We start from the raw sequence: 26,310 nt of genomic DNA on the forward strand, positions 1-26,310 counted from the left end.
CCGGTACCTCTAATACCCAGTAGCACATCCTCTTGCATTGATGCATGCCTGTATCTTTCATGACATACTATTCACAAGTTCATCAAGACAATGTTGGTCCAGCTTGTCCCACTCCTCCACGGTGATTTGGCGTAGGTCCCTCAGAGTTGTTGGTGGGTCATGCCATCCATAAACAGCCCTTTCCAGTCTATACCAGGCATGTTCGATAGGGTTCATGTCTGGAGAACATGCTGGTCACTCTAGTCGAGTGATGTCGTCACCCTGAAAGAAGTCATTCACAAGATGTGAACGATGGGGGCGTGAACTGTCATCCATGCAGACAAATGCCTCACCAATATGCTGCCAATAAGGTTGTACTATTGGTCGGAGGATGGCATTCACGTATCGTACAGCCATTACGGCACCTTCCATGACCACCAGCAGCGTATGTTGGCCCCACATAATGCCACCCCAAAACAGCAGGGAACCTCCACCTTGCTGCTCTCCCTGGACAGTATATCGAATGCATTCAGCCTGACCGGGTTGCCTCCAAACACGTCGCCGACGATTGTCTGCTTGAAGGCGTATTTGACACTCATCGGTGAAGAGAACATGATGTCAATCCTGAGCGGTCCATTCGGCATATTGTTGGGCCCATCTGTACCATGCTGCATGGTGTCATGGTTGCAAAGACGGACCTCGCCATGGACGTCAGGAGTGAAGTTGTGCATCATGCAGCCTATTACGTACAGTTTGAGCTGTAACATGGCGTCCTGTGGCTGCACTGAAAGCATTATTCAACATGATGGTGATACTGTCAGGGTTCCTCTGAGCCATAATCCATAGGTAGCCGTCATCTGCTGCATTAGTAGCCCTTGGATGGCCAGAATGAGGCACGTCATCGACAGTTCCTGTCTCTCTGTATCTCCTCCATGTTCATGCAACATCGCTTTGCTTCACTCTGAGATGCCTGGACACTTACCTCGTTGAGAGCCCTTCCTGGCACAAAATAACGGTATTGACACTTTAGGCATGGTTGAACCTCCTCCTTGTTGGAATGACTGGAACTGATCAGCTGTCGGACCTCCTCCATCTAATAGGTGCTGCTCATACGTGGTTGTTTACATCTTTGGGCGGGTTTGGTGATATCTCTGAACAGTCAAAGGGACTGTATCTGTGATACAATATCCACAGGCAATGTCTATCTTCAAGAGTTCTGGGAACTGTGGTGATGCAAAACTTTTTTTGATGTTGTATCTATATTTATCATCTTCTGTTAATCTTTTTGTATCACTTCTACTCCCTCACCAGAACCATCAGAATTCGAAAATAGCAGTGCACAGATCTGAATGATTTAGATGAAATGTATTTCATTTTTAAATAAATTGTCCTCTGCAGACTTTCTGGCTAATGAGTCTCTTTCTCTTTGGCTTCATTTCTTTTATCAAGCATTCTACCAGTCACTTGCATTCTTTCAGTATTTGTAATATTGTTTCTAATTTTTTTGCTTATGATGAAGCCTGCTCATAAATTTACTCTCTGTTCTATTCCTGCGTAACAAAATACATGACCTGATTGTATTTCTATTCAGTATTCACATTTGGACCACACTTCTGATAACTCTGCTACGTCCCTTTGAAAAATGCTTCTTCTTTCTCCGTTACATCAAATGTCCATCATCATCTTGTAACTTCAATATATCTGATATCTTACTGTACTTATGTTTAATTTTACATAACTCCCCATCTCTTTCTCCAGTTCACTCATAAGATTCAGGAACATACTACCTAGTAATTTGCCTCTGATGCCAGATCATGCTGCCTTCAAGAAATGATTAAAGCTTTTGCTTTTTCCTATTATCTACTTTATCAGAACCTACCAGCTGGCTGTGTATTCTGCAACAGCAAACCAGTATCTCTGTCAAATTGTTGACACTCTCCTCTCTTTCCTCATCACTACCTATTCCTTCTTTTTCAGCCTACATTGCTTTATCTCACATTATCTCTTTTGTCAATTTTTCCCTGATATTTTGACAGGTTGCCAAATGAATCTTCTCTAGATCTGATTATTCCAGTACTGTTGTCACATATTTCTGTTAATGCCACCTGACAGGAACATTCTGCTATGAAAAATGTACCTAACATGAAGTTATTAAGAGTCAAATTACTTTAGTGACTACATTCAGTTCTAAAGCTATTATTACTGTGTGTCCTAGTAACTCCTAGTAATACTGTTTTCAGTACAATGTTAACTGGAAAGACAATCTTTATGAATGAAACTTCCTGGCAGATTAAAACTGTGTGCTGGACTAAGACTCGAACTCGGGACCTTTTCCTTTCATGGGCAAGTGCTCTACCAACTGAGCTACCCAAGCATGACTCCCGTGCCATCATCACAGCTTTACTTCTGCCAGTATCTTGTCTCATACCTTCCAAACTTTACAGAAGCTCTCCTGCGAACCTTGCAGAAGTAGCACTCCTGTAAAAAAGGATATTGCTGAGACATGGCTTAGCCACAGCCTGGGGGATGTTTCCAGAATGAGATTTTCACTCTGCAGCGGAGTGTGCGCTGATATGTGCACTGAACTGTAGCTCAGTTGGTGGAGCACTTGCCCGTAAAAGGCGAAGGTCCCAAGTTCGAGTCTCGGTCCGGCACACAGTTTTAATGTGCCAGGAAGTTTCATATCAGTGCACACTCCACTGCAGAGTGAAAATCTCATTCTCAGTCTTTATGAATATAAATGAATTTAATAGCTGAAACTTTTTTTTTTCCCATGGTGTCTACTGACAATTACTGTTATGCATTTAACAGGTATCTTCAACACTTGAGGCTAGATAATCAGGCATTTATTATGAAGAATACTTAACAACATATCTTTTTATAATACTTGAATTCGTGTAAGTTTGCAGTTTGTTCCTTTATAATTTTATTAAATTGGAGCTCGTTGAAGTCCTTTGTATATGAATATCACACAAAACACTAATAAAAAAAGACCAAGCCCACAACAAAATGGCCAGATGTGAGTAGGACTCATGCTCTGAGGGCTCCTTCCAAACTTAATTATGTATATAGACAGTACATCGCTTCCTTCATGTGGGAGACAGTTCATTCCTCCCTTCATACGGGAGACAGTTGATCCCTCCTCCCCTGCTCCCACTCATTGATTTTGACAATCTTTGTCTCTTTGTCTTTGTCTGTTGTTGACATTGTTAATGGCAAGATATCAGTCCCAGGTATTCCAAGACTTTTTTAAATTTTTCTGCATTTTGCCAGATTTCATGATTCTAGGTCAATACAAAGGGGCAGGTTGGGATTAACTGAACCTCAGAGTTAATTGGACCACTACATTAATTAACAATTCAAGAGGGAATTTTTTTGTGCCATAAAATTGTTTCCTTAGATTTGATGTACATTTGACCTAATATGGCTGCTTTTTGTTGGCTAAATTTGCAGATATACATATATAATTGTGAAATCCATTGGAAGAAGTAATATTTTTTGAAATTTAGCAAATCCTCCTAAAATTTTAGTAACTAGTAGTATACAATTTTGTTTGTTTGAGATAAATTCAGTGCTTATTGCTTTATGATACTGCGTGAAATATGAGCTGTGCTTGGAGCTATTTTCCTCCTATTTTGAAGATTTTTGATAAAGTGAAGGTAACTGGGCCAGTAAGTTTTGGGGTCAGGTGTACTGGTTCAGTTAACCCTAGAAAGTTGTTGGTGAATGAGTATTATGAATAATTTCACAGGAACACCCACCAGTACCCCCAGAATTACCATGTAAGACATTGCAGCTCTCTGAGGGTAGCATCTCCTTTGGCTTTTGCTGTCTCCAACGTCTTGAAAGGATTTAGTCTCATTGGTACTGAACCTTTCAATTCAAATGTATTTACAGACCAAGTTTTTTTGGTCATTACATGCAAAGGACAGCACATGACGCACTGGAATAAGATGAAAGCAAACCTGCAGATGACAATGTGATGCATCTTGAGCATCAAACAAGATCAGCAAACAGAAATTACACATCCTGTGCAAGTTTGGACATAATCTAAGATTGGTACAAGTAAAACTACAAGAGGTAGAAAGAAAGAAAATAAACTGTCCTTACCAGTGCATCAGTTAAGCAACATCCAGACATAGCAGCAAATGACAGAAGATCAAAGCAGTTGCCAAAAAAGCATGCATTCCATGAAGTAAAGCTTTCACTCAAATGCCAATTACTGGAAGAGAGCAGCAACAGTTCTGAAGATGCTGATCATGTCCAGTACACTGATTTCTGTAATACTGACTTTTACACAAGTGGTGATGAAAATGTTGAAACAGTGCAAAAGAGAACATTATTGTAGTCAAAGTAAAGGGAGTGGTCACTGTTATATTGTTCAAGCCATTAAAATGTACGGTATTGTCTGTGAAGTAAATTTTTTAAGTGAGCTGTGTCTACTCCAAAATTTGAAGCTGCAAAAGAAGATGATATCTTGGTTGCTTCAAATGAAGTAGTAGTGAAACTGCAGAGTCCAATACATGGCAGTAGGGCTCACAATGAAAACATGATCTGATTCTTCAGTTTCTCCCGGCATATTTCTTGCTCAAACAGTCCACATGTGTACTGTCGATCCATAGTGCCCAACGGGCACAATATTTCGGCGATCAGACATGTCATCATCATCAGGTGAGCTGACAAACTGAGCTACTGAGGGCGGGTGGCTGTCTTAAATCCCTCCCCCTGCAAGGTGTTCCCTCCACAGTCTGTGTCCGCGGCTGCACATTGGTGGTCACTGAGATGGTGGTGTCGGCGTCTGTCATGGCGTTGGTGTAATTGCCTCATCCGCCCTGGTTGCCAGTTCATTTTCTTGGTTGAGCTTTTTAATTAGACTCTATGCTGGTTCCCATGCCTTGCTGAGGTTATAGCCATCAAAGATCATTTGCAAGAATATCAGATACACACTCGACTTAGGTGCCCCAACAAATCGGTGGTCGCAGAGCACTGTTTGTCCGAAAATCACGAAATGGACTACCAACATACCAGGGTCTTGGCACAGACATCTAAATACTGGGACAGCATCGTTAGAGAGGCTATCAAAATTCATACCAGGGATGGACTCCATCAACCGAGATTCCTCTGCAAGGCATGGGAAACAGCATTGAGTCTAATTAAAGAGATGCTCAGCAAAGAAAACGAACGGGTGGCTAGGGTGGGTGAGGTAATTCCACCGACGCCACCACAGACGCTGACGCCAGTGTCTCAGAAACTGCCATTGCGTGGCTATGGGTGCGGACAATGGAGAGAACACCTCATAGGGGAGGGGATTTAAGACGGCCGCCGGCCCTCAGTAGCTCAGTTCATCAGTGCACCTGACAATGGCAACATGTCTGATCACCGAAATATTGTGCCCGTTGGACACTATGGACTGGCAGTACACCCATGGACTGTTTGAGCGAAACATGATCTGTTTCTAGACAGATATCACTAAATTCATTGTACAGTAGCTTTGTTATTTCCATGATTTTTTTCCATTAATATACTCACGAAGGTGTGTTTAGTATTGTTACTAATGTCATTCAATAAATTTTTATATTTAGGGTACTGTAATGCATTTACTTAACCAAGAGGTCCAGTTAACCCAGCCACTGGGGTTAAATGGTCTAAAAATAGGTTAAAAATTCTTCTCCAGTTCTATAAAATCTGTGTGAGATACTGGAAAAAAGAAAGTGCCCATAGATTTTATATGGTTTTTCCTCCAGAGCCATGAATAATTTAAAAAAACCATTCTTTAAGTAAAATTTCAAGGGAAGAAAAATATAAGTATAGTTAACGCCAATTTCCCCTATAGGTTTCGATGAGTTAGTTTGTGAGTATCAAAATATCTGACATAAATGGTCATATCTGTTTACTGCATTAACTTAGAACCTTAAGTGTTTTACTTTGCCAAGTGATTATAGACCTTATGAAGTGACATAAATGTCAAATTGAAACATGCACCCATTCCTGAGAAAAAGGGATTTTAATAGATGGACAGACAGACGGACACTCAGATAAACAATGACAAAAAATTTTTGCCTTTACATATGTCTGCTTGTGTCTGTGTATGTGCGGATGGATATGTGTGTGTGTGTGAGTGTATACCTGTCCTTTTTTCCTCCTAAGGTAAGTCTTTCCGCTCCCGGGATTGGAACGACTCCTTACCCTCTCCCTTAAAACCCACATCCTTTCTTCTTTCCCTCTCCTTCCCTCTTTCCTGATGAAACAACTGTTGGTTGTGAAAGCTTGAATTTTGTGTGTGTGTTTGTGTTTATTTGTGTGTCTATCTATATACCAACACTTTCGTTTGGTAAGTTACATCATCTTTGTTTTGAGATATATAAGTAACAGATCTAATGTATTTTGCATTTTCTGTACACAGGTTCCTGTTGGTTTGTATCGAGATTTTGATGGTGCTGATGATGTTAGCCAGATTTACTTTTTTGTTGATCAGCTGAAGCTGCGACTGCAGTCCGAGGAGAACAAGCTAGATGGTTATGAGAAACTTCGTGTGGTGGGCAAAGGTGAATGTTTACTTTGTATTACTATTATTGTTCCTGATGTGAATCCATAGCATAGGCGAAAAACAAGAATGGAATCAAACAGTGTTTTGTTTCTTCAACACTAGTTACATTTCCTTATAGTTATTGGCTATCCATTTTTTTAGAGTTGGTATCAATGAAACTTCTACAAAATTATTTTACACTTAAGGGAGTGAAAAGTGTCACACCATAAACACATTGACCAAATGCTGCCAAACTGATACTCAACAATTTCCATACCTATGAAATATTTTGTTAAGATTTCATCCCAGAGGATGTGCACATTCAGCTTCTTGCAATCCTTAAGACTTGGAGAAAGGTTGAATCTTTGGTGTAGGAGACATGGGAACATCATATAGGATGCAAATGGTTGGCTGTGGTGCTGTGACTGCAGAGCAAGTCTTGATGATGTGGACTCAAGACAATAGTGTAGCAGGAAGAACAGGCATGGATCCTTCCAGAAAGACTACACCAGAAGACTGTAGCACTGTTCAACTGTCATTGACAAATAGAACTGACAACATCTAAAATCCAAGCAGAGAGTTACTGGGAACTGTTGGGAACAGTGTACTTGAAGCTGGGTTGAGACCTAGTGTTGCCATGCATTTGTAGTGATGCAGATTGACAAACAAAGCACTAACTAGAAGCCTGTCTGAAATAGCTGTAACTGAATGGCTAACAAAGGACTAACTACTAGACTGTGTGAAATAGCTGTAACTGAAGGGCTTTGGTTTACTCTAGACTTGAATGATTCTCAATGTATTAGTACATTATTTTGTTAGTCAAGCTGGATCACTACATCAGCTTCCTTCTCCTACTTTTTTAAAACCCCTAGCCCCAGGTACATCAGGGTGTTTTTTTACAGTACAGCAAACCTTTTTTCTGCCTGTGGGACAACTTTGTCCACCCATCACTCATGCTGCCATGCAGTGACTCATATAAGCTCCTACAGAGTGGACCACACATCTTAAAATTCAGTGCGGTGGATAAGAGGAAATGGTTTCAGTCAAGTGGTTGGAGGTGGCACACTTGAACATGAAAGTGACTGTGGACACTGCTACAGGACCACCCATCACACTGCCAACTAGACAGCACAGTGCAGAGAAACACACGCAGACCAGCTGCCACCAGTGGGACCTCCCAGTGGTTCCAAAGACTACCAGATCTGGGTAAACTATAAAATACCAGCTGCCTGCCATACCTGAGGCTCCGAGTTTTAAAAATAAAGAAGGGAGGCAGTGCTGATGTATGGACACAGACTGACTAACAAAGGACTGTCTTTTGACAGTGTGAAATAACTGTAACTGAAGGACTCTGATTTACTCTAGACTGACACAATCCTCAGTGTGTTTGTGTATTATTTTGTCCTGAGGTATAGTGTTGTTATTGAAGGTTATAGTGTATAAAAATTGTGTCCTACATTTAGTTTACCACTGACACCATACCACAGACAACTCAGACTTGTGTGGTGTAGAGCCGCACTCAACTGGAACATTGAGTGGCATCTGTAGTCTTCATCATTGAGTCTTGCTTTGTTTGTAGTGGACAGATTGTGTTCAATGTGTCAGTAAACTACGTAGTAACAGGGATTTTCAAGACCCATACTTCTTCGTATCGTGAAATCATGGTATAAGCAGCTGTTAAGTATGGTGAATATGACAACAGTACTGATTTGGTACTTTTTGAAGGGTGACTGAATGCTCACCAGTGTTGGGCAAGAATGGTAAATCCTGCTCTCACACCCTTCCTGACAATGGTGCTAAATGGCATATTCCAGCAAGGTAATTATAGATACCCTACTGCAGTTGACATCACAGAAGTGTTAACATATGTACGAATCCTAAACTGACCAGCCTATTCCCCTGAATTGTCACTGGTAGAACATAACTGGAATGCAGTGAGAAGACATATATTTTTGTAGACTTCAGCTAGCAATTTTCATGCACTGACAAAATATATGTTGGCGAGCATGGCAAGATATTTCTAGGTTTAGGTTAGTGTTGTTTTAACGTCTCGTCGACAACGAGGTCATCAGAGATGGAGCGCAAGCTCGGGTTAGGGAAGGATGGGGAAGGAAATCGGCCGTGCCCTTTCAAAGGAACCATCCCGGCATTTGCCTGAAACGATTTAGGGAAATCACGGAAAACCTAAATCAGGATGGCTGGAGACGGGATTGAACCGTCGTCCTCCCGAATGCGAGTCCAGTGTGCTAACCACTGCGCCACCTCGCTCAGTCAAGATATTTGTAAAATGACATTCAGAAGCTGTCTCATTTCATTGTACAGTGAATACAAGAATGTACACTGATGTTGATGTTGGACACCTGTTCGAAATGGAATGAAAGTTTAATGGTAAATATCCAGCTGGTGCTTCAGAGTGTAGCACTGTCCATTTCTGTAAGTGTATATGTACATAATTCTTGTTCTTTTACGTGTTGCTTGCTGACTCACAGCTTTTTCCAAAACTGACATACTGACTGTTAAATCTCTATTTTATTTGCAACAGGAGCATTTGGCAGTGCGGTATTATATCGCAAGGTTGCTGATGATACATTGGTTGTTATGAAGGAAGTGAACATGACAGAATTAAATGCAGTAGAAAGACAAGCAGCTCTCAATGAAGTTCAAGTACTTTCCATGCTTCATCATCCAAATATTATCAGGTAGTAAAAAAAGGATTTCATAGGCATGTGAAATGAAGTAGTAAATTGTTGATTGTGTAATCTTAAATAATGTAACTGAGATAACCAAAGGCAGACATTACAGTATTTTTCTTATATGAACTGAACCTAACTGCTCAACATTTTAATATCAACATTTGACCATTATGGATAAATTGTTTATTATTACTTTTGCACCTAAACTACTAAAGATACTTGGGTACACAATTCACTTCTCATTGATGTCTATAATGCTCTTCAACCCTCTTTGGGGATTTAAGAGCAGTAAATACCACAAAGCCATACATCAAAAACTCTAGATACATCCAACCAGGATATCAAACAGAAAAGCAATATTACAGTCCTCATGAAAAACCACCTTTCAAAATGGAAATAAATTACAGGTTTCCCTCTATCATCCAGCTTCATTGTCAGCAAACTGTTCTGACCCCACAGAAAACTTTGTGTATAGGGGGATCATTGATCACTGTAATAATAAAAATATTCTTTGTAAAGTTCAGTTCAGATTTCAAAAAGGAACTTTAAATGAATGTGATCATTCTTGTTTGTTAAACAGCTTTGAGAAAGCATAGATAATAAATGTTGCAAGTTAGGATCTAAATCTTTTGAGGACATGAGTTTTACAGAGAGAAGCAAAGCATTATGGCTTCTGTTAGACAACAAGAATGTGGCTTAGATCATGTTCATATGACCAAGAACAGAAATAATACTAGTTTGGCATCTGCATCCCCCAACTAAGGTACCATGACTTGTGAAACATTACAGGGAACTGTGCTAGATACTTGACTAGTCCCTAATTTATAAAATGATAGTGTCTTTCAACACATTTAACTCTGTTCACAGATGGCAGGAAAAATGATGACTGGTGTTCTCTGTACAATGAACCTAAAACTAAGCCTATATTCATCAGATTTCCTAACAAGTTTGAATTCATTTTTGAATGTAGCTCTCCTAAGAAGATAATTAAATATAATACTGGCAAGTCATTAAAGAAGCCTTGGATTTGTACAAAATAGCCAGAACAATAATGACCCAGAAATACCTTCTTAGCATCATAACATGTTAAGAAAAGTTGTAAAAAAATTCAAGAGTATGGACATCTCATCTTAAACAGACAGATAAGATTACAAAACTGAATATATGTGGAATACACTTAAAAGAAAGATGGGAAAAAGTTGTAGAAGGTGGCATTATTTCTGTTCAAGAGACATTATGAAAAACAGAGCATGTGCAGCAGATGTTTTTAATAACTGCTTTTTAAGAGTAGATGAAGAAATTGTTGTAGATAGTTCAAAAGAGAAAGCAAAACAGTTAACTAAAGAAGCAATACAGAGAACATTTGATTAATTAAAAATTAATCCCACATCCCTGTACGAAATAACTAAGATCCTCAGGGGTCTAAAAAGTAAACATTCATAACTTCAACAAGACACTAAATAGGTGTAGCCCTATTATATGTAATGTTCTTAGTCATCAGTGTACTGCATGATTAGCTCTTGGTGTTAGGCCTCACTACAAAAAGGGTGACACCACACATGTCAGTAATTACTGCCTAGTGACACTCCTTACATATTTCCTAAAATTTTTGATAGGATAATATACTCTAGTATTGTCATCCATCTGTGTAGTAATAGACTACTTAGCCGATAACAGTCTGGATTTCAAAAGGGCCATTCTACTGAGTCAGCTATTTATACATTTACTAAACACATAATGAAATCTTTAAATGATAAAACATACAAACTGGGATTTTCTGTGATTTATTTATTTTGTCGATCATAATATTCTAGTGTGGAAGTTAAGTTTTTATGGAATATGTACTTCAGCAAATTTTTGGTTCAGTTTGTATATAGGAAACAGAATTCAGAAAGTTATCCTAGGCTGCTCAAGTAATATAAATAGGGATGCCTCAACATCTGCATGAGGAGGTATTGCAATGACAGTCTCACAGGATTAGTCCACTACAGTTACTCCTTTATGTTAAAGATCTGCCTTTTATTTGAATCAGGAGGCAAAATTAGTCCTGTTTAGAGATGATACAAGCGTTTTTGTGAAGCGAATCAAATAACTGTCAGCATAGAAAATAGTAAATTATGTTTTTGTGAAAGGCTTTGCACAAACAGGGTAGCTTTAAACACTGAAAAAACAAAGTTCATTCAGTTTTGTACTGTCAAAAAATCCTGTCTCCTATTAATCTAGTGTATCAACAACAGATAATAAACAGTGTACAAAACTATAAATTCTTAGGTTTACATGTTGAAAACTTAAATTAACGTGTAGCAGATCTCCAAAAGTTTTTAGATTTGGCTACTTTTACCATAAGAATAATTACCAATTTTGGTGATATAGAACTCATTAACATATTTTCATTAATTAAAGTTTTATTGTGTAGTATTCTTGGGTAACTATTCATTGCACAAAAGAAAGTAATTAGAATTATGTGTATAGAGGTAACAAACATCTATATTGCAGGTATCTCTTAAAGCATCTGGGATACTAACCATTGCCTCAACATACATTTATTCAACTATGAAGTTTGCTATTAACCCTTAACTGCTCTAGTGGGGTCCTGGAGAACCCCAGACGATAGAATACAATAAATAGTACGTGAACGGAACAACAGATGGCACCTGTGTTCTTGGTAATGTCAGTGAAGTGCTGCCTTTTAACGTGGAGTTAAAGCAATGAGAGATTATATCATATTACTGCATACCACACAGTTAAATTTTGTATCCACTGTTAGTAGTGTGTCTAAAAAATGGGCTAGCTGAAGAAGTGATGATAACTAGTGTTTTATTGTTGGCATATATTAGAATTAGTTTGCAGCAACCCTTAGAAATAACTGTGTTTTGTCAGCAGTATTTGTCGTTCTTAGTGTCTCAGATGATCACATCCAATGGCAGTCCATACCATCATGACTATCAAATATCCAATGCGGCATTCTAAAATGTATACTCTAAAAGCATCAGTTTCTCCATTATTTTGTTCTGTCTATTGGTATTAGTCACTTTAATTCAAGATTAAGGCAAACTGTGCAGGGATGCAAAAAGTGGTTGGTCACTCAGTATTTTTCCATTCATTATCCATTTTAATGTCGTGTATCACATTAGTACGGTCTCCTCTTCTTCATAGTACAAAATTATGACAGCACGTTATTTCACTGTCAGTGCCTGTCATGTTTCTTGGAATCATACAACTCTACTATGATTGCACCACTATTAGTTAAAGAACTGTCAATTGGCAGAGCCATAACATCTCTTAGCACTACTATTTTAGAGAAATAGTTTGTGTCAATTGTTTCTAGCCTTCATCTGACCCATAAGACAGAATTAAAATTTCATAACTCTGATGTTGGTGATCAAAACCCTATAGCAGTCTACTTGCATTCAGAGAAATACCGTAATCTGATCAGTGGACTGGACATGTACATTATTAATCTCCTACTAGCTCCTTATAACATGTTCAGCATTCTCAGCAATTAAAAAAGTTTTGGGGTAAGAGTTCATAGATACAAATGTCAAGAAGTCAATCAGCTTTTGCAGATATAATACAGTTCAAACCTCACCAAGACAGTTTCTTCGACCAGCTCATCTATCAATTAAATATGAATTCCCATGTGGGGGCTGAATCCATGTGCTCTTGACACTGAAAAACAAGACTGACAGAAAATTATCAATACACTGAAGACGGTGCTGCCAAATCATGCATACCTGTACTGAAAAGCCAAAGTTAATCTAAGATATTTGAAAAGTGTCAGTAACAGCTCATATCTTGGGCCCATAAAATCTATCTCCTACCCTCTGTGAGGGTCCTTACTGACTCCCTGCGATTAGTGCAAGTATAATAATTTCTCGAATATTTGAAGCCCTTTAGCTAGTCAGTATGGAGGTTACAAAATAATTCTACAGTTTTACAGCCACAGATTATCTCTATGTTTTGATTCCTTCTACAGCCAACAAATCTCACAGCCCTCTGCTCGTAGCTGCTGCTAGGGGTACTACTTCTAACCTAATTTTGGTAACTAATGACCTTGAAAGCTCTCAGTGTATCATAGAAAATCTGTATACTGGCTGTGTCAAGGGCTAGCTACAAAACACCAACAAAATATACACTGTGCAAGAGAAGTCTCCGCTTGTGCCACAATTTGCTCAGCTTTGGGGAAAACCCCGTAGCTCAAATATTGTGTACAAAGGAATTATTCCCACTTCCACCTAGCACAACACATTTTCGTAATATCTACCACATGCATTTATACATCTCAACGACTATTGTGATCTTTTGCATCATAATTTATGTATTTAAAATTACTCTACACATTGAATCAAGATCTTATGAAAACTCATAAACATTCCTCACTGGCTTAGACAAGGTAGGTATATTACACTGAAATTAATTTGAGCACATGTGATATGATTGCCTCTTTTACAGATATTTGGGAAGTTTTGAACGTGAAGGCATTTTGATGATTGAAATGGAATATGCAGATGGTGGAACATTGGCTCAGATGCTCTCCCAGCGCACTGTTCATCTTAATGAGAGAGAAATACTTCTACTGTTTCAGCAGATTGTTAGTGCAATACAGTATATGCATCACCACAACATACTTCATAGGTAGTAAAGTGCATACATTTATCTTATAGCTAAAACATAATGGTAATAAAATCTCGTATTTAGAGTGCACCACTGTTACTTGATGCTCACAATGACTCTGCTCTTGGTCACAACCTGAAGGTGACAATTTATCTGGTTGGTGATCAGGCCCACATAACAGGCTGTACAAAAGCTGTAGAAGACCTAGTGGAAGATATGACTGCTTTCACAAGTGGTTTTGCCTCTGATCTAAAATGATAGGGCACGCCTTTGGCATGATTGGGATAGGATGTGCCATTTGGGTGTAAAGAACAGGTTGCACTTAATCCTCAATAGGTGTATGACTCATGTGGAAAAGAGCTGTAAATATGTGTGGCATCAGGATGGATCAGGATATGTCACTCATTGGGTGGGCAATGGAATACCACTTTTGGAGTGGTAGAAGGATTCAGGGTAGAATGCCTCTCATTTCTGAGGGTCATGAAAAGTGTAGTGAAACCCCTCATTTAAATTTTTCAATGGATTAAAAAATGTAAATCATGGGAAAATGTAAATAATAGAAAATGAATTTTTAATACTGTAATGTTGTTGTTGTTGTGGTCTTCAGTCCTGAGATTGGTTTGATGCAGCTCTCCATGCTACTCTATCCTGTGCAAGCTTCTTCATCTCCCAGTACCTACTGCAGCCTACATCCTTCTGAATCTGCTTAGTCTATTCATCTCTTGGTCTCCCTCTACGATTTTTACCCTCCACGCTGCCCTCCAATGCTAAAATGGTGATCCCTTGATATCTCAGAACATGTCCTACCAACCGATCCCTTCTTCTAGTCAAGTTGTGTAATAAGCTCCTCTTCTTCCCAATTCTGTTCAATACCTCCTCATTAGTTATGTGATCTACCCATCTAATCTTCATCATTCTTCTGTAGCACCACATTTCGAAAGCTTCTATTCTCTTCTTGTCTAAACTATTTATCGTCCACATTTCACTACCATACATGGCACACTCCATACAAATACTTTCAGAAACGACTTCCTGACATTTAAATCTATACTCGATGTTAACAAATTTCTCTTCTTCAGAAACGATTTCCTTGCCATTGCCAGTCTACATTTTATATCCTCTCTACTTCGACCATCATCAGTTATTTTGCTCCCCAAATTGCAAAACTCCTTTACTACTTTAAGTGTCTCATTTCCTAATCTAATTCCCCCAGCATCACCCGACTTAATTCGACTACATTCCATTATCCTCGTTTTGTTTTTGTTGATGTTCATCTTATACCCTCCTTTCAAGACACTGTCCATTCCATTCAACTGCTCTTCCAAGGCCCTTGCTGTCTCTGACAGAATTACAATGTCATCAGCGAACCTCAAAGTTTTTATTTCTTCTCCATGGATTTTAATACCTACTCCGAACTTTTCTTTTGTTTCCTTTATTGCTTGCTCTATATACAGATTGAATAACATTGGGGCTAGGCTACAAACCTGTCTCACTCCATTCCCAACCATTGCTTCCCTTTCATACTCCACGACTCTTATAACTGCCATCTGGTTTCTGTACAAATTGTAAATAGCCTTTCGCTCCCTGTATTTTACCCCTGCCACCTTCAGAATTTGAAAGAGAGTATTCCAATCAACATTGTAAAAAGCTTTCTCTAAGTCTACAAATGCTAGAAATGTAGGTTTGCCTTTCCTTAATCTTTCTTCTAAGATAAGTCATAGGGTCAGTATTGCCTCACGTGTTCCAACATTTCTACGGAATCCAAACTGATCTTCCCCGAGGTCAGCTTCTACCAGTTTTTCCATTCGTCTGTAAAGTATTCACATTAGTATTTTGCAGCTGTGACTTATTAAACTGATAGTTCGGTAATTTTCACATTTGTCAACACCTGCTTTCTTTGGGATTGGTATTATTGTATTCTTCTTGAAGTCTGAGGTTATTTCACCTGTCTCATACATCTTGCTCACCAGATGGTAGAGTTTTGTCAGGACTGGCTCTCCCAAGGCTGTCAGTAGTTTTAATGGAATGTTGTCTACTCCGGGGGCCTTGTTTCGACTCAGGTCTTTCAGTGCTCTGTCAAACTCTTCACGGAGTATCATATCTCCCATTTCATCTTCATCTACATCCTCTTCCATTTCCATAATATTGTCCTCAAGTACATTGCCCTTCTATAGACCCCCTATATACTCCTTCCACCCTTCTGCTTTCCCTTCTTTGCTTCGAACTGGGTTTCCATCTGAGCTCTTGATATTCATACAAGTAGTTCTCTTTTCTCCAAAGGTCTCTTAATTTTCCTATAGGCAGTATCTATCTTATCCTAGTGAGATAAGCCTCTACATCCTTACATTTGTCCTCTAGCCATCCCTGCTTAGCCATTTTGCACTTCCTGTCTATATCATTTTTGAGACGTTTGTATTCCTTTTTGCCTGCTTCTTTTACTGCATTTTTATATTTTCTCCTTTCATCAATTAAATTCAATATTTCTTTGGTTACCCAAGTGTTTCTACCGGCCCTCATCTTTTTATCTATTTGATCCTCTGCTGCCTTCACTATTTCAGCCCCCAAAGCTACCCATTCTTCTTCTACTGTATTTCTTTCCCCCATTCCTGTGAATTGTTCCCTTATGGTCTCCCTGAAACTCTGTACAATCTCTGGTTCTTTCAGTTTATCCAGGTCCCATCTCCTTAAATTCTCACCTTTTTGCAGTTTCTTCAGTTTTAATCTACAGTTCATAACCAATAGATTGTGGTCAGAGTCCACATCTGCCCCTGGAACTGTCTTACAATTTAAAACCTGGTTCCTAAATCTCTGTCTTACCATTATATAATCTGATACCTTTTAGTATTCCAGGGTTCTTCCATGTATACAACCTTCTTTCATGATTCTTGAACCAAGTGTTAGCTATGATTAAGTTATGCTCTGCACAAAATTCTACCAGGCGGCTTCCTCTTTGATATCTTAGCCCCAATCCATATTCACCTACTGTTTCCTTCTCTTCCTCTTCCTACTCTCGAATTCCAGTCACCCATGACTATTAAATTTTCATCCCCCTTCACTACCTGAATAATTTCTTTTTTCTCATCATACATTTCATCAATTTCTTCATCATCTGCAGAGCTAGTTGGCACATAAACTTGTACTACTGTGGTAGGCGTGGGCTTCGTGTCTATCTTGGCCACAATAATGCATTCACTATGCTGTTTGTAGTAGCTTACCCATACTCCTATTTTTTTTTATTCATTGTTAAACCTACTCCTGCATTACCCCTATTTGATTTTGTATTTATAACCCAGTATTCACCTGACCAAAAGTCTTGTTCCTCCTGCCACCGAACTTCACTAATTCCCACTATATCTAACTTTAACCCATTCATTTCCAATTTTAAATTTTCTAACCTACCTGCCCGATTAAGGGATCTGACATTCCATGCTCTGATCCATAGAATGCCAGTTTTCTTTCTCCTGATAACGACGTCCTGTTGAGTAGTCCCCGCCCGGAGATGCGAATGGGGGACTATTTTACCTCCGGAATATTTTACCCAAGAGGACGCCATCATCATTTAATCATACAGTAAAGCTGCATGCCCTCGGGAAAAATTACAGCCGTAGTTTCCCCTTGCTTTCAGCCATTCGCAGTACCACAAGAGCAAGGCTGTTTTGGTTAGTGTTACAAGGCCAGATCAGTCAGTCATCCAGACCGTTGCCCCTGCAACTACTGAAAAGGCTGCTGCCCATCTTCAGGAACCACACATTTGTCTGGCCTCTCAACAGATACCCCTCCGTTGTAGTTGCACCTACGGTACGGTTATCTGTATCGTTGAGGCACGCAAGCCTCCCCACCAACGGCAAGGTCCATGGTTCATGAGGGGGAGGGGGGGGGGTGTACTGTAATATACTTTGTAAAATGTGAGTAATCCATTTTATTAATTGTATTAGTCTTTAAACTCAAATTCTTGATTTTACATATGTTTGATATTTCCTGAATACGATGGTAGTTTTTACTTTTTTACCAAAAAATTCAGAACTGTGCTTTGTTTCAGTTTCTGGTGATTTTTTCTATTTTATTATCTAGTTCATGAAGTTTTGATGTCTACCTCTGTAACATAAATATATTTTTCTAATATAATCACTAATGCATTTAGTAAAACTTTAGCAGAAGTCAAAAGCGATTTAAGACATGGACATATGCTGCATTCACACGAAAGATGTAAGAAAATTCAATGCCCAAACTGACAGATATGCTGATGGAGACAACAACAAACATAATTTGTTAAGCAGTCAGATGTCAGGAAGGTAAACTGAATGAGTGCAGAGTATCCAGTAGGTCACCAAGTATGTTTGAGTTAAATATGTTAAATATGTTTCTATCCTTTATTGTTCTGATCATTATCACAATAAATGTTCGAAATGAGCACCACCTACTTCAGCAAACAGCTATTACCAGATCAGCACATTCTGTATGTGTGTGGCCGCTGCAAGAATTATTGCAACTAATTTCTCTTATTAGTTCACCGTGGTAGAGGAAAATACAGTTTCATGCAGTCCCAGAGAGAGAAGTCCAGTGGAGTGAAGTCCAGGGATCTAGCAGGTCGATGTACAGGTTGTACCCAATCTGCCTTCAGTTTTTGAAAATACAGATTGATGCTGCAACTAGTGATTCTGTAAAACGTGCCATGGCACCATCAAACAGAAATCACATCCTCCCTCTGATAGTGGTACCTCCTCCAGTAAAGCTGGCAATTGTTCATTCAAGAACTGTCTGTATGTTGGCCTCTTGCTGAAAAGGCAACATTTAGGGCCCATAAAAATAGTTGGCGGTGATTCTAACCCACATGTTTACAATGCATTGTCTCTGATGACCTCAAGTAAATGTTGTTCATGGGTTTCAAGCCACCTATATGTGCAAGTTGTGACAAATGTACATGCTTTCTCATGTAAATTGAGCCTCATCCATAAACAGAACAACTGAAGGTGGTCGTTAGCCAGTTCTGGAAACCGGCATGCAGACTCCACCAAGATGGATAATCATCTGGTTCCAGGGCTTATATATTGGTAGAACAAACTTTTCACATAGCACATTCCATATAAACTATGGTGAACATCAAACTCAGCTGCGATTGCTCAGCGCTTGCCTCAGACTTGCTCACAAATCATAACTGCATGTCTTCTTTGAAGCTATGTGTGAAAACCATCCATTATCTGCCTGTGTTCAGCCTGTGTATGATTAATATGCAAGTATTGTTGATTCACTAAAGGATTAAACTTCATGTGTAATAATGGAGACATCTTCTTGCACAGAAATATTCGTGTTACATTCACTGAGCTCTTGGACCATTGCTTCAGCTGCACCATAAACAAAAGCAGTGCTGCAGTTTTCTTCATGTGTAGTACTCCATGTTATGTATTACTTTATTTATTTATTTTTATTTTTTATTTATTTATTTGGTCCTGTTGATTACATATTATACAGCCAGTGTACAAGTAATATAGGACAAGTCAATTGATGCATTTACAGTAGTACATTAACATTTATACATCACATTGCACAGACCTTGGTTTATTTTACAAGAACAATTACTTGCTTGCAGTATTAAAGCCTGCATTATGCCAAAAACAGTCTAAGTGATTGTTTAAAATAGTAGAATAAGTGACAGTGCATATTTTTATGCTACTGACATATGCAGCTTTACTGTATGATTAAATGATGATGGCGTCCTCTTGGGTAAAATATTCCGGAGGTAAAATAGTCCCCCATTCGGATCCCCGGGCGGGGACTACTCAAGAGGACGTCGTTATCAGGAGAAAGAAAACTGGCATTCTACGGATCGGAGCGTGGAATGTCAGATCCCTTAATCGGGCAGGTAGGTTAGAAAATTTAAAAAGGGAAATGGATAGGTTAAATTTAGATATAGTGGGAATTAGTGAAGTTCGGTGGCAGGAGGGACAAGACTTTTGGTCAGGTGAGTACAGGGTTATAAATACAAAATCAAATAGGGGTAATGCAGGAGTAGGTTTAATAATGAATAAAAAAATAGGAGTGCGGGTTAGCTACTACAAACAGCATAGTGAACGCATTATTGTGGCCAAGATAGACACAAAGCCCATGCCTACTACAGTAGTACAAGTTTATATGCCAACTAGCTCTGCAGATGATGAAGAAATTGATGAAATGTATGATGAGATAAAAGAAATTATTCAGGTAGTGAAGGGAGACGAAAATTTAATAGTCATGGGTGACTGGAATTCGTCAGTAGGAAAAGGGAGAGAAGGAAACATAGAAGGTGAATATGGATTGGGGGGAAGAAATGAAAGAGGAAGCCGCCTTGTAGAATTTTGCACAGAGCATAAATAAATCATAGCTAACACTTGGTTCAGGAATCATAAAAGAAGGTTGTATACCTGGAAGAATCCTGGAGATACTAAAAAGGTATCAGATAGATTATATAATGGTAAGACAGAGATTTAGGAACCATGTTTTAAATTGTAAGACATTTCCAGGGGCAGATGTGGATTCTGACCACAATCTATTGGTTATGAACTGCAGATTGAAACTGAAGAAACTGCAAAAAGGTGGGAATTTAAGGAGATGGGACCTGGATAAACTGAAAGAACCAGAGGTTGTACAGAGTTTCAGGGAGAGCATAAGGGAACAATTGACAGGAATGGGGGAAAGAAATACAGTAGAAGAAGAATGGGTAGCTCTGAGGGATGAAGTAGTGAAGGCAGCAGAGGATCAAGTAGGTAAAAAGACGAGGGCTAGTAGAAATCCTTGGGTAACAGAAGAAATATTGAATTTAATTGATGAAAGGAGAAAATATAAAAATGCAGTAAATGAAGCAGGCAAAAAGGAATACAAACGTCTCAAAAATGAGATCGACAGGAAGTGCAAAATGGCTAAGCAGGGATGGCTAGAGGACAAATGTAAGGATGTAGAGGCTTGTCTCACTAGGGGTAAGATAGATACTGCCTACAGGAAAATTAAAGAGACCTTTGGAGAGAAGAGAACCACTTGTATGAATATCAAGAGCTCAGATGGCAACCCAGTTCTAAGCAAAGAAGGGAAGGCAGAAAGGTGGAAGGAGTATATAGAGGGTTTATACAAGGGCGATGTACTTGAGGACAATATTATGGAAATGGAAGAGGATGTAGATGAAGATGAAATGGGAGATAAGATACTCCGTGAAGAGTTTGACAGAGCACTGAAAGACCTGAGTCGAAACAAGGCCCCGGGAGTAGACAACATTGCATTAGAACTACTGATGGCCTTGGGAGAGCCAGTCATGACAAAACTCTACCATCTGGTGAGCAAGATGTATGAGACAGGCGAAAAACCCACAGACTTCAAGAAAAATATAATAATTCCAATCCCAAAGAAAGCAGGTGTTGACAGATGTGAAAATTACCGAACTATCAGTTTAATAAGTCACAGCTGCAAAATACTAACGCAAATTCTTTACAGACGAATGGAAAAACTAGTAGAAGCGGACCTCGGGGAAGATCAGTTTGGATTCCGTAGAAATGTTGGAACACGTGAGGCAATACTAACCTTACGACTTATCTTAGAAGAAAGATTAGGAAAAGGCAAACCTACATTTCTAGCATTTGTAGACTTAGAGAAGGCTTTTGACAACGTTAACTGGAATACTCTCTTTCAAATTCTGAAGGTGGCAGGGGTAAAATACAAGGAGCGAAAGGGTATTTACAATTTGTACAGAAACCAGATGGCAGTTATAAGAGTCGAGGGGCATGAAAGGGAAGCAGTGGTTGGGAAAGGAGTGAGACAGGGTTGTAGCCTCTCCCCGATGTTATTCAATCTGTATATTGAGCAAGCAGTAAAGGAAACAAAAGAAAAGTTCGGAGTAGGTATTAAAATTCATGGAGAAGAAGTAAAAACTTTGAGGTTCGCCGATGACATTGTACTTCTGTCAGAGACAGCAAATGACTTGGAAGAGCAGTTGAACTGAATAGACAGTGTCTTGAAAGGAGGATATAAGATGAACATCAACAAAAGCAAAACGAGGATAATGGAATGTAGTCAAATTAAATCGGATGATGCTGAGGGGATTAGATTAGGAAATGAGACACTTAAAGTAGTAAAGGAGTTTTGTTATTTAGGGAGTAAAATAACTGATGATGGTCATAGTAGAGAGGATATAAAATGTAGACTGGCAATGGCAAGGAAATCGTTTCTGAAGAAGAGAAATTTGTTAACATCGAGTATAGATTTAAGTGTCAGGAAGTCGTTTCTGAAAGTATTTGTATGGAGTGTAGCCATGTATGGAAGTGAAACATGGACAATAACTAGTATGGACAAGAAGAGAATAGAAGCTTTCGAAACGTGGTGCTACAGAAGAATGCTGAAGATAAGGTGGGTAGATCACGTAACTAATGAGGAGGTATTGAATAGGATTGGGGAGAAGAGAAGTTTGTGGCACAACTTGACTAGAAGAAGGGATCGGTTGGTAGGACATGTTTTGAGGCATCAAGGGATCACAAATTTAGCATTGGAGGGCAGTGTGGAGGGTAAAAATCGTAGAGGGAGACCAAGAGATCAATACACTAAGCAGATTCAAAAGGATGTAGGTTGCAGTAGGTACTGGGAGATGAAGAAGCTTGCACAGGATAGAGTAGCATGGAGAGCTGCATCAAACCAGTCTCAGGACTGAAGACCACAACAACAACAACGACATATATAAGGAAGTAAATTTTCTTCATGGTCATGGTTTGAATGAATACAAGTTTTAGAGCACAACATGTTGTTTACTGGGTCAGTACAAACATCCAGACATCGCAACACTATTTACCTTGTATCAGTTTTGGTATAACAATGTTTGAAGAACATACATTTTGAATATTTCCTCCACCCCATGGGTACTTACACATACTCAGTATGCTCAGTCAGTAAATGTTTCCAACATCTGGTTGCTTACTAAAGTGTACTTGTTGTTGACTCCATTGTGATATCTGTCAGTCTGGGTGTTAACATTTTTGAACACCTTGTGTATGACACTAAACTGTAGACAAGAGTTACATCTATTACTTCAAATTGTAAAACTTGCTACACCATACAATAAAAATTATTTTATTAGAAAAATATGCAAAATAGAAGATAGCAGTTTGCAACAGGTGATGTTAACAGCTTATATAGTATGATGAAATCCGTCAGAGAATTGCATTAGATAAATGTCATTATGTATCTAAAACGTAAGTACAAGGAAGGTAACTGTGAGGAAACCATGGTTAACAGAACAAATACTTCAGTTGATTGACAAAAGAATGAAGCACAGTGGAATTTAGGAATAAAGAAACACAAGTCACTTAGGAATCAAATAAACAGGAATTGCAGAAAAGTTGAGGTGAAATAGTTGGAAGAAAAATATGAAGAAATCAAAAAAGAAGCTATTGTTGGAAGAACTAATTCAACATATTGAAAAGTTGAAACAATATTTGGTTAAATTATAAAACAAGGGTACTAACATTATGAGTGTAATGGGAATTCGACTGTGAAATGTAGAAGAGAGAGCAGATAGATGCGAGGAGTGCACTGATAGCTTCTATAAAGGCATGACATGACTGATGATGTGACAGAAGGAGAAATAGCAGTCGATAGTGAAGAGGTAAAGGATCTAATATTAGAATCACAATTTAAAAGAGCTTTGGAAGACTTAAAATCAAATATAGCGGAAGGGATATATAACCCTCAGAATTTCTCAAATCATTGTTGGAAGTGGCAGCAAGGTGACTATCCATGTTGATGTGAGAATGTATGTGACTGGCAATATACCAACAGTCTTTTGGAAAAAAACACCATCCACACAGTTCCAAAAATTGGGAAAGCTCTCATGTACGAGACTTTTTGCTCAATCTGCGTGACAGCTCTTGCATCCAAACTGCTGAGTAGAGTGACATGTAGAAGAATAGAAAAGAAAACTGAGGTTCTCTTACCTGATGATCAGTTTGGCTTTAGGAAATATAAAAAGCACCAGAAACGCAGTTCTGATGTTGCAGTTTATAATGGAAGTAACAGTGAAGAAAAATCAAGACACATTCATAGGATTTGTCAAACTGGTAAAAGCATTTGACAATGTAAAATAATGCAAGAAGTTCAAAATTCTGAGGAAAATAGGGGTAAGCTGTAGGGAAAGACAAGTGATGTACCATATATACAAGAACTAAGAGGAAGCAATACGACCTCATATTAAAAAGTGTGCAATACAGGGATTTAGTCTTTCACCCCTACTGTGGAGTGGGATTACAATTCAAGGTGAAAGGATATCAGTGATGAGATTAGCTGATGACATTGCTATCTTCAGATAAAGTGAACAAGAATTACAGAATCTGTTGAATGGGATGAACAGTCTGAGTACAGACTATGGACTGAGATTAAATCAAAGAAAGCCAAAAGTAGCAGAAATTAGAATACTGAGAAATAGATCAAGTTAAGAAATTCTGCTACCTAGGCAGTACAATAATGAATAATGGACATAGAAAAGAGGGCATAAAAAGCAGACTAGCACTGGCAAAAAGGAAATTCGTCATCAAGAGAAGTCTGCTAGCAGCAAACACAGGTTTTAATTTGAGGAAGAAATTTCTGAGAATATATGTTTGAAGCACAACATTTTACGGACCATGGGAAAACCAGAACAGAAGAGAACCAAAGCATTTGAGATATTGCACTACAGAAGAATGTTGGAAATTAGGTGGACTGATGAAGTAAGGAATGAGGAGGTTCCCCACAGAATCAGTGAGGAAAGGAATAAATGGGAAACACTACCAAGAAGAAGGGGCAGATGATGTGACATCTGTTACTACATTAGGGAATTGTTTTCATGGTACTAGTGGGAGCTGTAAAGTGTAAAAACTGTTGAGGAAGACAGAGATTCAAATATATCCATTAAATAATTAAGGATGCAGGTTTCAGTTCAAAAGATTGGCGCAGGAGAGGAATTTGGGGCACACTGCATCAGACCAGTTAGAAGACTGACACACTCACACACACACACACACACACACACACACACACACACACACACACAAAGAAGAAAAAGAAGAAAGAGAAGATGATGATGAACAGAGTCTAAACAACACCACAGAAATAGGACAGTCTTCAAAAGGACCACGGAAATTGTGTGACAATTATTATTGTAAATTTGTAAATGTTGTTTAACTCACAGAAATTGAGGCTGTACTGTGCTGTGCTGTTACTTCCCAAAATAATCAATGCCTCATAAATATCTAAATATTCTAAAAAACTTTGTTCCATACACAATTTAATAACATCTCCCTACAATCAAAGTTATTGCATTTTGCATATAATTTCCCAACAAATCCCATATATTTTCTGCAAGGGGCAGCAAATCTAATTTGTATATTACCCAGGAGAGGCACTACGAGAGCTTGTTGCTAGGAGACAAGAACTGTTCCAGCTTGTAATATTTCTACTGATTCAGAGCAAGGGATCTGAGCTCTCAAGAATGTTACCTGTGTAATGTTTATAAACATTATTTGTTTTCCCCTGCCATGCCTGCATTATTTTATGATAAGTACACCTTTTTTCATGAACATTGTTTCTTTAAGAGTAGATAGTATGAAATTTATGATTACATTACTGTATAAGAAAATGCAGATTAACATTATGAACATAGAAAGTTTAAAGGGATTGATAAAGAGTGTTGTAAATGGCTGGAAAATGTTAACTATGGGAACATGAAAGTAGGGCTTTTACTGCAGTGGAAGCCCTGGTAAATTCTTCTGGCCCAGGGTAATATTGCATAACGAGATGGGAAGGGATGGTGCTCCTTTGTGCTGATTCATGGAAGTGGTTATCAGCAGTGATTAGTAGGGATACAGATGGCAATGGGCTGGTGTTGGTTGAGGTATAATGAAAGAAGTGGTTTCTCTTCAATGTGGAAAATTAGGCTGCAGACAATGGGTTGAGGGCATTGGTCAAAGAAAGCAAGATTATTTTTATGGATGCGCAGTAACTAGCTACAATTGGGTGTTCAGTATGTTTAGGACAGTGGATTTTGCTACGCATTAGAAGGAAGATTTGTGGGGGTATACTTGAGGGTAAGGAAAAATATGGATTTAGGGGACAGGATGTGGGGTGGACCTACGGATTTCAATAGGGATAGGAGGTTATGCTGGGCATCTGAGATTAAATGACTAGGACAGGGTTTGTGAATAAAAGTTATTGTTCATCATAAAGAGTGTTGCATTTGAAAGAAATATAACTTTAAAAAATAATATCACAAATGAATAAGTGGTCAACAGGATACAAATACAGTGAAGGAAATGACACTGAACCTTAACAGGTTAGAATATAAAACATACATAACACAGTGTAGGAATCTGAAACTTCTCTTTAACATGGAAACTTCCATCACAAATAAAATGTGGGTGAACCTAATGTAAGTTGGATCATGTCACAAGAGAGGCTATAGAAAATCAAATATTTTGTGTAATGGACACATAGCATTTAGGGTAGTAATGGGGCAGG

At 38.6% G+C, this 26,310-nt stretch overlaps 1 protein-coding gene across 1 annotated transcript in view; it reads left to right on the plus strand.

Annotated features, from left to right (window-relative positions):
• LOC126252980 (serine/threonine-protein kinase Nek8) overlaps nucleotides 1–26,310 on the plus strand; it is a 326,833-nt gene that overhangs the window by 44,146 nt on the left and 256,377 nt on the right. Inside the window, exons 5-7 of the mRNA XM_049954008.1 lie at nucleotides 6,383–6,524; nucleotides 9,048–9,204; nucleotides 13,651–13,833. Of these exons, the coding sequence (XP_049809965.1) occupies nucleotides 6,383–6,524; nucleotides 9,048–9,204; nucleotides 13,651–13,833 (482 nt within the window). The remainder of the gene's footprint in view (nucleotides 1–6,382; nucleotides 6,525–9,047; nucleotides 9,205–13,650; nucleotides 13,834–26,310) is intronic.

Source organism: Schistocerca nitens, chromosome 4 (genome assembly GCF_023898315.1).
Source record: "Schistocerca nitens isolate TAMUIC-IGC-003100 chromosome 4, iqSchNite1.1, whole genome shotgun sequence".
Lineage (NCBI taxonomy): Eukaryota > Metazoa > Arthropoda > Insecta > Orthoptera > Acrididae > Schistocerca > Schistocerca nitens.